This window comes from Schistocerca nitens, chromosome 4 (assembly GCF_023898315.1).
Source record: "Schistocerca nitens isolate TAMUIC-IGC-003100 chromosome 4, iqSchNite1.1, whole genome shotgun sequence".
NCBI classification, from domain to species: Eukaryota; Metazoa; Arthropoda; class Insecta; order Orthoptera; family Acrididae; genus Schistocerca; species Schistocerca nitens.
Window position 1 is genome coordinate 241,139,530 of NC_064617.1, and position 13,803 is coordinate 241,153,332.

General features: G+C 46.2%; 1 protein-coding gene across 1 annotated transcript in view; it reads right to left on the minus strand.

Annotated features, from left to right (window-relative positions):
• LOC126252230 (uncharacterized) overlaps positions 1-13,803 on the minus strand; it is a 596,261-nt gene that overhangs the window by 320,996 nt on the left and 261,462 nt on the right. Inside the window, exons 9-10 of the mRNA XM_049953102.1 lie at positions 7,948-8,137; positions 2,001-2,156 (exon numbers count right to left, since the gene is read on the minus strand). Of these exons, the coding sequence (XP_049809059.1) occupies positions 2,001-2,156; positions 7,948-8,137 (346 nt within the window). The remainder of the gene's footprint in view (positions 1-2,000; positions 2,157-7,947; positions 8,138-13,803) is intronic.

Sequence of the window (13,803 nt, forward strand, 5' to 3'; positions counted from 1 at the left end):
CCCTCGCGGTTATCCCACGCACCTTGACTGGAAACTTTTACGTCAATCTGGTGATTCGACCTGTTGTGCAGATATTCATGAACAGCATTCGAGGGGGTGTTTTCCAACAGGACTTACCCGTCCACATACCGTTGTTGCAACCAAACATGCGCTACAGAGTGTGGTCATGTTGCCTTGGCCTGCTCGATTATCAGATCTGTCTCAAATCGAGTTCATATGGAATATCATCGGACGACAACTCCAGCTTCATGCTCAAACAACATTAACCGTCCCTGTATTGACCGACCAAGCGCAACAAACATGGAACTCCACCTCACAAACTGATTGCCGACACCTGTACAACACAATGCATGCACGTTTGCATGCTTGCTTTCAACAGTCTGGCGATTACACCCGTTATTAAGGTACCAGCCTTTCGTGTTTGCAATGGCTTACCTGACGCTTATGTTAACCTGTACCCAGTACGTTGTCCTCGATGGTGAGTGTTCATTGGAAGTGAGGGTAACATCTGGAGTGCCCCAGGAAAGTGTGGTAGGTCCACTGTAGTTTTCTGTCTACATAAATGATCTTTGGATAGGGTGGATAGCAATGTGCGGCTGTTTGCTGATGATGCTGTGGTGTACGGGAAGGTGTCGTCGTTGAGTGACTGTAGGAGGACACAAGATGACTTGGACAGGGTCTGTGATTGGTGTACAGAATGGCAGCTAACTCTAAATATAGATAAATAAATATTTGGGCGTAACATTGCAGAGCGATAGAAAGTGGGACAAGCATGTAATGGCAGTTGTGGGGAAGGCGGATAGTCGTCTTCGGTTCATTGGTAGAACTTTGGGAAGATGTGGTTCATCTGTAAAGGAGACCGCTTATAAAACACTAATACGACCTATTCTTGAGTACTGCTCTAGCGTTTGGGATCCCTATCAGGTCGGATTGAGGGAGGACATAGAAGCAATTCAGAGGCGGGCTGCTAGATTTGCTACTGGTAGGTTTGATCATCACGCGAGTGTTACGGAAATGCTTCAGGAACTCGGGTGGGAGTCTCTAGAGGAAAGTAGGCGTTCTTTTCGTGAATCGCTATTGAGGAAATTTAGAGAACCAGCATTTGAGGCTGACTGCAGTACAATTTTACTGCCGCCAACTAACATTTCGCGGAAAGACCACAAAGATTTGTTACTGCTGGGTTTGATCATCACGCGAGTGTTACGGAAATGCTTCAGGAACTCGGGTGGGAGTCTCTAGAGGAAAGGAGGCGTTCTTTTCGTGAATCGCTATTGAGGAAATTTAGAGAACCAGCATTTGAGGCTGACTGCAGTACAATTTTACTGCCACCAACTTACATTTCGCGGAAAGCCCACAAAGATAAAATAAGAGAGATTAGGGCTCGTACAGAGGTACAGAGGCAGTCATTTGTCCCTCGTTGTGTTTGGGAGTGGAACAGGGAGAGAAGATGTTAGTTGTGGTACGAGGTACCCTCCGCCACGCACCGTATGGTGGATTGCGGAGTATGTATGTGGATGTGGATGTGATCTTGTAATGTTAATCGTTTAAATGTATTCCAAAAATTTCATTATTCTGAATTAATTGTATTTTGGTGTCGCGATTTTTTTGCTGTCGTGTATTTTGTTGCGAAATGTGAAACATAGCCATTGATAATTACTGGGAGAGCTTGGCTGCGAACCTGTCTGCAGGTGAAGACACATTTCATTCGGGGAAGCGACTGGTCAAAGGCTGTGCTAGACAGAGCGTTCGTGATCTGCGACCATTCTGTGTAATGCACGGTCATTAAGTCGTTACACATCTACTTCATCAGACACGCTCTCTACAGGACAGTTATCGAGTTCGAGAGAAATCGCAGGGTAGCGGTTGGGAGTGTGTTGTTTGTTATTAGCGTGCGGTCGTTGCACCTTGGGGTTGATGGAGGTCAGCGAATGGCACGGCGCATGCGCAGTCTCTCGGCAGCGGCGTGGACTCACCGGCTGGGGGTGCGGGCGGGGGCTCACCTTGGTTGCTCCTCTTGCAGACGTAGCCGCCCACGGCGGAGCACCGCTGCTGCTGCCAGTAGAGGCCGCTGGGCACCTGCGGGTTGGGCGAGCTGACCCACTGCAGACCCAGGCAAGCACCCGACTGCGGCGTGTGTTCTTGGTCCCGCAGCCAGCCTGCCCGAACCAGACCAGACATTCACAATATATTCAGGGTGTTGCAAAAAGGTACGGCCAAACTTTCAGGAAACTTTCCTCACACACAATAAAGAAAAGATGTTATGTGGACATGTGACCGGAAACGCTTAATTTCCATGTTAGAGCTCATTTTAGTTTCGACAGTATGTACTGTATTTCCTCGATTCACCGCCAGTTGGCCCAATTGAAGGAAGGTAATGTTGACTTCGGTGCTTGTGTTGACATGCGACTCATTGCTCTACAGTACTAGCATCAAGCACATCAGTACGTAGCATCAACAGGTTAGTGTTCATCACGAACGTGGTTTTGCGGCCAGTGCAATGTTTACAAATGCGGAGTTGGCAGATGCCCATTTGATGTATGGATTAGCACGGGGCAATAGCGGTCGCACGGTACATTTGTATCGAGACAGATTTCCAGAACGAAGGTGTCCCGACAGGAAGACGTTCGAAGCAATTGATTGGCGTCTTAGGGAGCACGGAACATTCCAGCCTATGACTCGCGACTGGGGAAGACCTAGAACGACGAGGACACCTGCAATGGACGAGGCAATTCTTCGTGCAGTTGACGATAAACCTAATGTCAGCGTCAGAGAAGTTGCTGCTTTACAAGTAAACGTTGACCACGTCACTGTATGGAGAGTGCTACGGGAGAACCAGTTGTTTCCGTACTATGTACAGGATGTGCAGGCACTATCAGCAGCTGATTGGCCTCCACGGGTACACTTCTGCGAATGGTTTATCCAACAATGTGTCAATCCTCATTTCAGTGCAAATGTTTTCTTTACGGATGAGGCTTCATTCCAACGTGATCAAATTGTAATCATCAACACAGATTTTCTGTGAACGTTTGGGTAGGCATTGTTGGTGATGTCTTGATTGGGCCCCATGTTCTTCCACCTACGCTTAATGGAGCACGTTATCACGATTTCATACGGGATACTTTACCTGTGCTGCTAGAACATGTGCCTTTACAAGTACGACACAACATGTGGTTCATGCACGATGGAGCTCCTGCACATTTCAGTCGAAGTGTTCGTACGCTTCTCAACAACAGATTCGGTGACCGATGGATTGGTAGAGGCGGACCAATTCCATGGCCTCCACGGTCTCCTGACCTCAACCCTCTTGACTTTCATTTATGGGGGCATTTGAAAGCTCTTGTCTACGCAACCCCGGTACCAAATGTAGAGCCTCTTCGTGCTCGTATTGTGAACGGCTGTGATACAATACGCCATTCTCCAGGGCTGCATCAGCGCATCAGGGATTCCATGCGACGGAGGGTGGATGCATGTATCCTCGCTAACGGAGGACATTTTGAACATTTCCTGTAACAAAGTGTTTAATGTCACGCTGGTACGTTCTGTTGCTGTGTGTTTCCATTCCATGATTAATGTGATTTGAAGAGAAGTAATAAAATGAGCTCTAACATGGAAAGTAAGCGTTTCTGGACACATGTCCACATAACGCATTTTCTTTCTTTGTGTGTGAGGAATGTTTCCTGAAAGTTTGGCCGTACCTTTTTGTAAAACCCTGTATATTCACTTATGAAATTTGTTATTAACAATCCGAACGAATTCAAAAGTAATAACAGTGTACATGGCTACAACACTAGGAGAAAGGATGATCTTCACTACTCAAGGTTAAATCTAACTTTGGCTCAGAAGGGGGTAAATTATGCTGCGACAAATGTCCTTGGCCACTTACCTAATAGCATCAAAAGTCTGACAGATAGCCATATAGCATTTAAAAGGAAATTTAAAGAATTTCTGAATGGCAACTCCTTCTACTCAATAGTTAATATTTTGGATATAGTAAGTGGGTAATTCCCCCCCCCCCCCCCCAACAAAAAAAAAATAAACATTAAGTCTCATGTAATATTTTGTGTAATGTAATATCTTGTATAGACACATTTTATTGACCTGACACTTTCCACATTATTACGAAGTATCGTATTCATGATCTATGGAACAAGCACTAATCTAATGTAATCTAATCTAATCAGCAGCAGCACCACTACAACTCTACCCTTCACATCTACATATACTGTAAGAAAAAAAAAATGCGATGTACCACAAAGGATATGTACGAATTGACATTAATACTGGTTTCGACGCAAAATGCATGAATGGTATACTCTGTCGGCCGATGAATGAAAGTGCTCAATGGCACAGCAGAATTGCCGAAGATAGTAAACAGGTGACATGCCGATACCAGGGGATAACGTGTTTGCAAATTTCATTCCGTAAACTCGCAAGCGGAGGTCAGGACGTTCGGATCACGGATTTACTTCAGACTACAGTTTTAGTAGTCCATTAGGACAACGTAGAATGCAAGTAGTAAGGCGTACTACTTGGGGATTTCCAGAAAATCAGAAGATAAATTTTAAGCGTCAGTGATGTACCGGTGCGTTGCGAACCTAAGTACGACATGGTGCCGGTTATGCTGTTAGCGATGAACCTCCTTAATTGGGGGATCGCTGGATCGATACCCGCTCATCCTTTTTTCTAAATTTATGTTTTTCCAACTCTAGTGATATTATTTTGTTCATGTTATATTTAAAAGGTGTTATAATAAAAAGATAGCTGTATCTGCATCAACTTTATTGAATTTTCAACGCCTGGATGATTCACTTTTTTTTGCCACACAGTGTGTGATAGGGATAGATCATAGGATGATGATGGAGAAAGAGCTTTTATAGGGGTGTTGGGGTCTGCACTACGACATGTATCCTAAGAAGCTAATGTGGACTCCTGTTCATAAAAAGCAGAACATCTTGAACAACTAGTGATAGAACGTTCCTATTCACCGGACATGTACATTAGCATGTTATGCAGAAATTGAGTCACATCGGTTGAGCGCGTGTCCTGGTCCCTAGTAGGCAGAGAGTCTGCCATGGGCCCTGAAAACTTGTTCCATTCATGGTGGCAACGACGCATGCAAGCCGCGAATGGCATCCTGTGATATAATCGTCCATGCTGCATTCACCTGGTTCCAAACTTCATCTATAGCGGTTGGCATTGGGTCACACTGATGCACCCGTCGTTTCTGTATATCTCGCACATTTTCGATTGGCGACAAGTCTCGTGATCTGGCGGGCAGGGGCGAAAAGCTGAGATCCTGTGACACCAAGAAGGTACGTGACCGTACAGCAACATGTCGTCGTGCATTGTCTGGCTGAAAAGTGGCGTCTGGGGTATTGTGTAAAGTGGGTATGTCTACGGTTCGCAGGATGTCATTCACATAGGTCACACGGGTTACGGAGCCCTGGACACGCAGCAACTGTATTTTGTGGCTGTACTCAATAGCACGCCACACCATACGACCTTGAGATGGTGCTATATGTCTTATGCGAATGCAGTTACCCGTTATGACGCCCCCTGTCTGAGGTGAACTAATTTGCGGCCATCATAATCAAACACACAGAACCTATCTGATGCCATTCCTGCCCCCACTGACTTCGTTCCATACACCATAGCCGTTTAGCACTTTTCTACACATTAGTGAAAGGTAGGGGGAGAAGTGGACGATGCGCACGTAAGGCATCCCCTAATAAACGGCGACGAATGTCACTCCCGATAATGTACAATGTGTTCTACTGTTGCACCAGAGCCGAGGAAGGCGTACATCTGTCCTGGAATGCCAGTCGGTTGAGATGTCGATCTTCTTGGTGGGCGGAGCGGGAGGGGTGTCTGGGTGGTGAGACCTGACCCATCTCGTCGTGTTGTACGGCCTTCCGTGAACCATTTGTGCACACCCGTGGCACTGCCGAAATACTACGAGCCCCACGAGCAGCAGTTTCCCGGACGGATGCATCACTTTCTGTCATGCGATTAATATGCAGTCCTTCAAACCCACTGATTTGACGACACGGTTCGCGCATACGTCTGCGAGGCATCCTGCACGATTCCTCAAGTCACACTGATCCGTTGCCTTCGGTTAATACACTACTGGCCATTAAAATTGCTACACCAAGAAGAAATGCAGATGATAAACAGATATTCATTGGACAAATATATTATACTAGAACTGGCATGGCCCGCATCTCGTGGTCGTGCGGTAGCGTTCTCGCTTCCCACGCCCGGGTTCCCGGGTTCGATTCCCGGCGGGGTCAGGGATTTTCTCTGCCTCGTGATGGATGGGTGTTGTGTGCTGTCCTTAGGTTAGTTAGGTTTAAGTAGTTCTAAGTTCTAGGGGACTTACGACCACAGCAGTTGAGTCCCATAGTGCTCAGAGCCATTTGAACCAGAACTGGCATGTGATTACATTTTCACGCGATTTGGGTGCACAGATCCTGAGAAATCAGTACCCAGAACAACCACCTCTGGCCGTAATAACGGCCTTGATACGCCTGGGTATTGAGTCAAACAGAGCCTGGATGGCATGTACAGGTACAGCTGCCCATGCAGCTTCAACACGATGCCACAGTTCATCAAGAGTAGTGACTGGCGTATTGTGACGAGCCAGTTGCTCGGCTACCATTCACCAGACGTTTTCAATTAGTGAGAGATCTGGAGAATGTGCTGGCCAGGGCAGCAGTCGAACATTTTCTGTATCCAGAAATGCCCGTACAGGACGTGCATTATCATGCTGAAATGTAGGGTTTCGCAGGGATCGAATGAAGGGTAGACCCATGGGTCGTAACACATCTGAAATGTAACGTCCACTGTTCAAAGTGCCGTCAATGCGAACAAGAGGTGACCGAGACGTGTAACCAATGGCACCCCGTACCATCACGCCGGGTGATAAGCCAGTATGGCGATAACGAATACACGTTTCCAATGTGCGTACATCGCGAAGTCACCAAACACGGATGCCACCATCATGATGCTGTAAACAGAACCTGGATTCATCCGAAAAAATGACGTTTTGCCATTCGTGCACCCAGGTTCGTCGTTGAGTACACCATCGCAGACGCTCCTGTCTGTGATGCAGCGTCAAGGGTAACCGCAGCCATGGTCTCCGAGCTGATAGTCCATGCTGCTGCAAACGTCGTCGAACTGTTCGTGCAGATGGTTGTTGTCTTGAAAACGTCCCCATCTGTTGACTCAAGGACCGAGACGTGGCTGCACGATCCGTTACAGCCATGCGGATAAGACGCCTGTCATCTCGACTGCTATTGATACGAGGCCGTTGGGATCCAGCACGGTGTTCCGTATTACCCTCCTGAACCCACCGATTCCATGTTCTGCTAACAGTCATTGGATCTCGACCAACGCGAGCAGCAATGTCGCGATACGATAAACCGCAATAGGCTACAATCCGACCTTTATCAACGTGATGGTACGAATTTCTCCTCCTTACACGAGGCATCACAACAACGTTTCACCAGGCAACGCCGGTCCACTGCTCTTTTTTTGTATGAGAAATCGTTTGGAAACTACCTCATGTCAGCACGTTGTAGGTGTTGCCACCGGCGCCAATCTTGTGTGAATGCTCTGAGAAGCCAATCATTTGCATATCACAGCGTCTTCTTCTTGTCGGTTAAATTTGTCGTCTGTAGCACGTCATCTTCTTGGTGTAGCAATGTTAATGGCCAGTCCTGTAGCAACAACGAGAGCAACAGGCATATTTTACCGGTAGGTGGTGTTGCGCCGCGGGCCAACGTAATTCAAATGCTAATCATTTCTGCACAACACAGTAATGTACATGTCCTGTGAATATGAATGTTATGTCTGTAGTCGTTCAAGGTGTTCTGTTTTTTCCTGACCACGATGCACGGTGGGCACCCTGCATCTGTTGAAGTGACAGCAGATGATTTGTGTACTGACCGGAGTATGAGATGGGCGTGCCGTCGGCCCATGCCCAGAGCCAGGCGCCGCGCCCCCTGGCAGGGCTGGCGGCAGGGACGGCGCGCCCTCCCAGCCAGTACACGGCGGCCGTGCTGTACTCCGGCGAGTTGCGGATGCTCGCAGTCACGAAGCTCTGCTCCTCAGGGCTGCCGATGCTCGCCAGCTCCGCCTGCAAACACCACACGTGCTCCTCAACTACCTTAACGGAGATCGAGCTCCCTATCGAGGTCTTAGCTTGTATTTGTAAACACGAAAATAAGACAATATTTGAGAAGCACGTTGCACGAAAGAATTAAAGTGTCATCTTTCTGAAACCCCTTAATTTTCCCCCATTCTACATCTGCATCTACATAGATCTTCCGCAAGCCACGGTATGGTGCATGGCGGACGATACCCCATACCAATACTGGTCCTCTCCTTTCCTGTTACACTCGCAAACAGAGCAAGGGAAAAACGACTATGCAACACATTTTTTTTCTCGGCCAATTCTGGTTGAAAAAAACCGGAAATTTCTTGTGCAATATTTTCAAACATTCCCACTTCGTCTCCTATAGTTTCATTGACTTCCGACAGGTGGCAGCGCTGTACGGAGCTGTTAAAATGGCGTCTGTAACGGATGTGCGTTGCAAACAACGGGCAGTGATAGAGTTTCTTTTGGAGGAAAACCAGGGCATCTCAGATATTCATAGGCGCTTGCAGAATGTCTACAGTGATCTGGCAGTGGACAAAAGCACGGTGAGTCGTTGGGCAAAGCGTGTGTCATCATCGCCGCAAGGTCAAGCAAGACTGTCTGATCTCTCGCGTGCGGGCCGGCCGTGCACAGCTGTGACTCCTGCAATGGCGGAGCGTGCGAACACACTCGTTCGAGATGATCGACGGATCACCATCAAACAACTCAGTGCTCAACTTGACATTTCTGTTGGTAGTGCTGTCACAATTGTTCACCAGTTGGGATATTCAAAGGTTTGTTCCCGCTGGGTCCCTCGTTGTCTAACCGAACACCATAAAGAGCAAAGGAGAACCATCTGTGCGGAATTGCTTGCTCGTCATGTGGCTGAGGGTGACAATTTCTTGTCAAAGATTGTTACAGGCGATGAAACATTGGTTCATCACTTCGAACCTGAAACAAAACGGCAATCAATGGAGTGGCGCCACACCCACTCCCCTACCAAGAAAAAGTTTAAAGCCATACCCTCAGCCGGTAAAGTCATGGTTACAGTCTTCTGGGACGCTGAAGGGGTTATTCTGTTCGATGTCCTTCCCCATGGTCAAACGATCAACTCTGAAGTGTATTGTGCTACTCTTCAGAAATTGAAGAAACGACTTCAGCGTGTTCGTAGGCACAAAAATCAGAACGAACTTCTCCTTCTTCATGACAACGCAAGACCTCACACAAGTCTTCGCACCCGAGAGGAGCTCACAAAACTTCAGTGGACTGTTCTTCCTCATGCACCCTACAGCCCCGATCTCGCACCGTCGGATTTCCATATGTTTGGCCCAATGAAGGACGCAATCCATGGGACGCACTACGCGGATGATGAAGAAGTTATTGATGCAGTACGACGTTGGCTCCGACATCGACCAGTGGAATGGTACCGTGCAGGCATACAGGCCCTCATTTCAAGGTGGCGTAAGGCCGTAGCATTGAATGGAGATTACGTTGAAAAATAGTGTTGTGTAGCTAAAAGATTGGGGAATAACCTGGCGTATTTCAATGCTGAATAAAACAACCCCTGTTTCAGAAAAAAATGTGTTGCATTACTTGTTGAACTGCCCTCGTATATTGGTAGACATTACGTGCAACATATTTTCGCGGCAGTCGTTCGGCAGTCAGCTTCAAATGCCGGTTCTCTAAATTTAATCAACAGTGTTTCTGGAAAATTGTACTGAAATGCAGGAGGATCTGCAACGAATTGACGCATGGTGCAGTGTAGCGACCCTTCTTTCTATCCCGACATCCGTATCTTGCATGAAAGTAGGAATGTTAATTTATCTATACATTGACTGGTATTGAGGGTTTTGTTTTATCCCGGCTAGTTCTTAAATTAACCCCAGTGAGTCACTACACGTATTGTCTTCCTAGTTCTGAAGGAAGAAATCGTAAGTAAATTAATACTAGTGTTTTCAATAGATTCTCGTTCTCTTGTTTCAGTTACTAGTCTGCAGTTTATTCTTGGTGAAAATCACGTAACCTAATTATTTATGAACCTAAATCGAAGTTCAAGACGAATAGTCAGTTTCAAATTAACACGTTATTTTATTTAACAATAATTATTAATAAATCAGTTCATTCATACGATCGCATTCAAAGGGGTTCTTTGAATAAGTATCTAATCTGGAATCAGAGATACTAAACAATGTTCTGTCACTTTCGATAAAAAGATTGTTCCCGTTTAATATCCATAAAGTGTCACGAACTGTGATTACTAGTCGCGTGAAGTAAAGCTTTCCCACTATCACAATACAAAGTCCGAATCTGTCCAAAAATCGTTAATTCCGTAAAATATTTAAATCTTCACACGAAGTGACGTCAGAGTCGCAGAGATTATTGATCAACTCCCCGTTCCTCCAATATGACAAAAGTTCTAATTCTGATCTGAAATTAATGCTTCAGAAAAAACAATCTCGTCGCAATTTATTCTTGCGCCCTGGTTTAATAAAGCTCCTATTGTTGCTTCCTAAAGCTGTACGTCCGAATTGACTTCGAACAGACTAGAGGATAGACTGGAGTATCATAATTGCATTGTATGTCTATTTATACTTTAGTAAACGCTAACTTTGGTGTTCAAGGCCTACGTTCTGTGACTACAATATTGATTTTCTCATATATAAGAATAACTAATAATTTAATCATTTCTATCGTTTTTCCCCCCTCCCATGCTTCCAAAATTTATGATTAAAATTCTTTTTTCTATTATTTTTCTACTATAGATTTCCCTCTATTTGTCTCTTATTTCTATTTCTTAAATTACTACTTGTGGGACATTTTCTGAATTTATATTTCGAGGTCATGGGAGCTAATTTGGGAGCTATTTAGGTTTATTAACACCGAGAGCCGTTGCAGATGTTACAGCAGGGAATGGCAATTGAAACTCAATGTAGACAAGTGTAATTTGCTGCGAATACATAGAAATAAGGATCCTTTATCATTTAGCTACAATATAGCAGGTCAGCAACTCGAAGCAGTTAATTCCATAAATTATCTGGGAGTAGTCATAAAAGTGATCTAAAATGGAATGACCATATAAAATTAATCGTCGGTAAAGCAGATGCCAGACTGAGATTCACTGAAAGCATCCTAAGGAAATGCAGTCCGAAAACAAAGGAAGTACGTTACAGTACACTTGTTCGTCCACTGCTTGAATATTGCTCACCAGTGTGGGATCCGTACGAGATAGGGTTGATAGAAGAGATAGAGAAGATCCAACGGAGAGCAGCGCGCTTCGTTACAGGATCATTAAGTAATCGCGAAAGCGTTACGGAGATCATAGATCAACTCCAGTGGAAGACTCTGCAAGAGAGACGCAGTATATTGCTCCCTCCTACGTATATCTCGCGAAGAGACCATGAGAATAAAATCAGAGAGATTAAAGCCTACACAGAGGCATACCGACAATACGAGACTTGAATAGAAGGGAGAACCGATAGAGGTACCCCAGGTACCCTCCGCCACACACCGTCAGGTGGCTTGCGGAGTATAGATGTAGATGTAGAAAGAACGTCACTTTCCCTTCACGATTCCCATTTAAGTTCCCGAAGCATCTCCGTAACACTTACGCGTTGTCCGAACCTACCGGTAACAAATATAGAAGCTCGCCTCTGAATTGCTTCGATGTTTTCCCTCAATCCGACCTGGTACGGACCCAAAACACGCTAGCACCAACGTCCTATATGAGGTCTTTTTCACACGTCAACCACTCTTTCCTAAAATTCCCCCAATAAGTCGATCATTTGCCTTCCATACGACAGTTCTCACATGCTAATTCCATTTCATATCGTTTTGCAACGCTGCGCCCAGATATTTAAACGTCTTGGCTGTATCAAGCAGGACATTAGTAACACAGTAGCCAAACGTTCTTCCTACTCATGCGCATGCGATGCAGAAGAGTGAAATTTGGCTCAAAGGTGCCTACTACCTTCTTCTATAACGATTCGAAAGCGTTTTCCTCTAAACGGTGATCGGAAATTCCCGTAACAGGACATGTAGAGCGAGTCAGTACATAATACACACATAAAAAAAGATTTTGCATCACCCCAGTTCCCAAACATCATGAAGAAGACATTGACTGTTGATATTGTATCACAGACACAGTCCCTTTGACTGTTCACAGATGTCACTAAACCCGCCAAAAGATGTAAACAACCATGAATGAGCAGTACCTATTTGACTGAGGGGGTCCGACAGCCGATCGGGTCCAGTCATTCCACCAGGAAGGAGGTACACGGCTATGTTGTGTGTAGTTCAACCATGCCTAGACGGTCAATACCACGGTTCGATCGCGTATGCATTGTTACTTTGTGCCAGGAAGGACTCTCAACAAGGATCTGTTCAGGCGTCTCGGAGTGAACCAAAGCAATGTTGTTCGGACATGGAGGTGATACAGAGAGACAGGAACTGTCGATCACATGCCTCGCTCGTTCCGCCCAAGGGCTACTACTGCAGTGGATGACTACTACCTATGGGCTATAGCTCGGAGGGACCCTGACAGCAACCCCATGTTGAATAATGCTTTTCGTGGTGCCACAGGACGTCGTGTTACGACTCAAACAGTGCGCAATAGCCTGCATGATGCGCAACTTCACTCCCGACGTCCACGGTGAGGTCTATCTTTACAACCACGACACCTTGCAGCGCGGTACAGATGGGCCCAACAACATGCCGAATGGACCGATTTCAACCAGACAATCATCGGCGACGTGTTTGGAGGCAAACCGGTCAGGCTGAACGCCTTAGACACACCGTCCAGTGAGTGCAGCAGGATGGAGGTTCCGTTCTGTTTTGGGATGGCATTATGTGGAGCCGACGTACGCTGCTAGTGGTCATGGAAGGCGCCGTAACGGCAATACGATACGAGAATGCCATCCTCCAACCGGTAGTGCAACCATATCGGCAGCATATTGGCGAGGCATTCGTCTTCATGGACGACAATTCGCGCCCCCTTTGTGCACATCTTTTGAATGACTTCCTTCAGGATAACGACATCGCTCCACTCGAGTGGCCAGCATGTTCTCCGGACATGAACCCTATCGAACATGCCTGAGATACATTGAAAAGGGCTGTTTATGGATGACGTCACCCACCAACCACTCTGAGGTATCCACGCCGAATCGCCATTGAGGAATGGGACAATCCGGACCAAATGTGCGTTGTTGAACTTGTGGATAGTATGCCACGACGAATGCAGGCATGCATAAATGCAAGAGGACGTGCTACTAGGTGTTATACGTACCGGTGTATACAGCAATTTGGTCCACCACCTTTTTAAGGAATCGCTGTATGGTAGTACAACATGCAATGTGTGGTTTTCATGAGCAATAGAAAGGACGGAAATGATGTTTATGTTGACTTCTATTCCAATTTTCTGTAGAGATTCCGGAACTCGCGGAACAGAGGTGATGCAAAACTTTTTTTGATGTGTGTATTTTGAATAGGAACCCATGTCCGGAACGTACCGTTTCCGTTCGACGAAGGTTTCATTTCAGATTTGTAAAGCGTCCACGTCTGCTGAGGGAAAGAGGAAAGTCTCAGAGTTGCCTTTTCTGGTAGGCGCTTGGGTAGACAGGATGACGTGCGCTACGTCAGATGGTCACCTGATGTCACTTAACGTCCGCCTT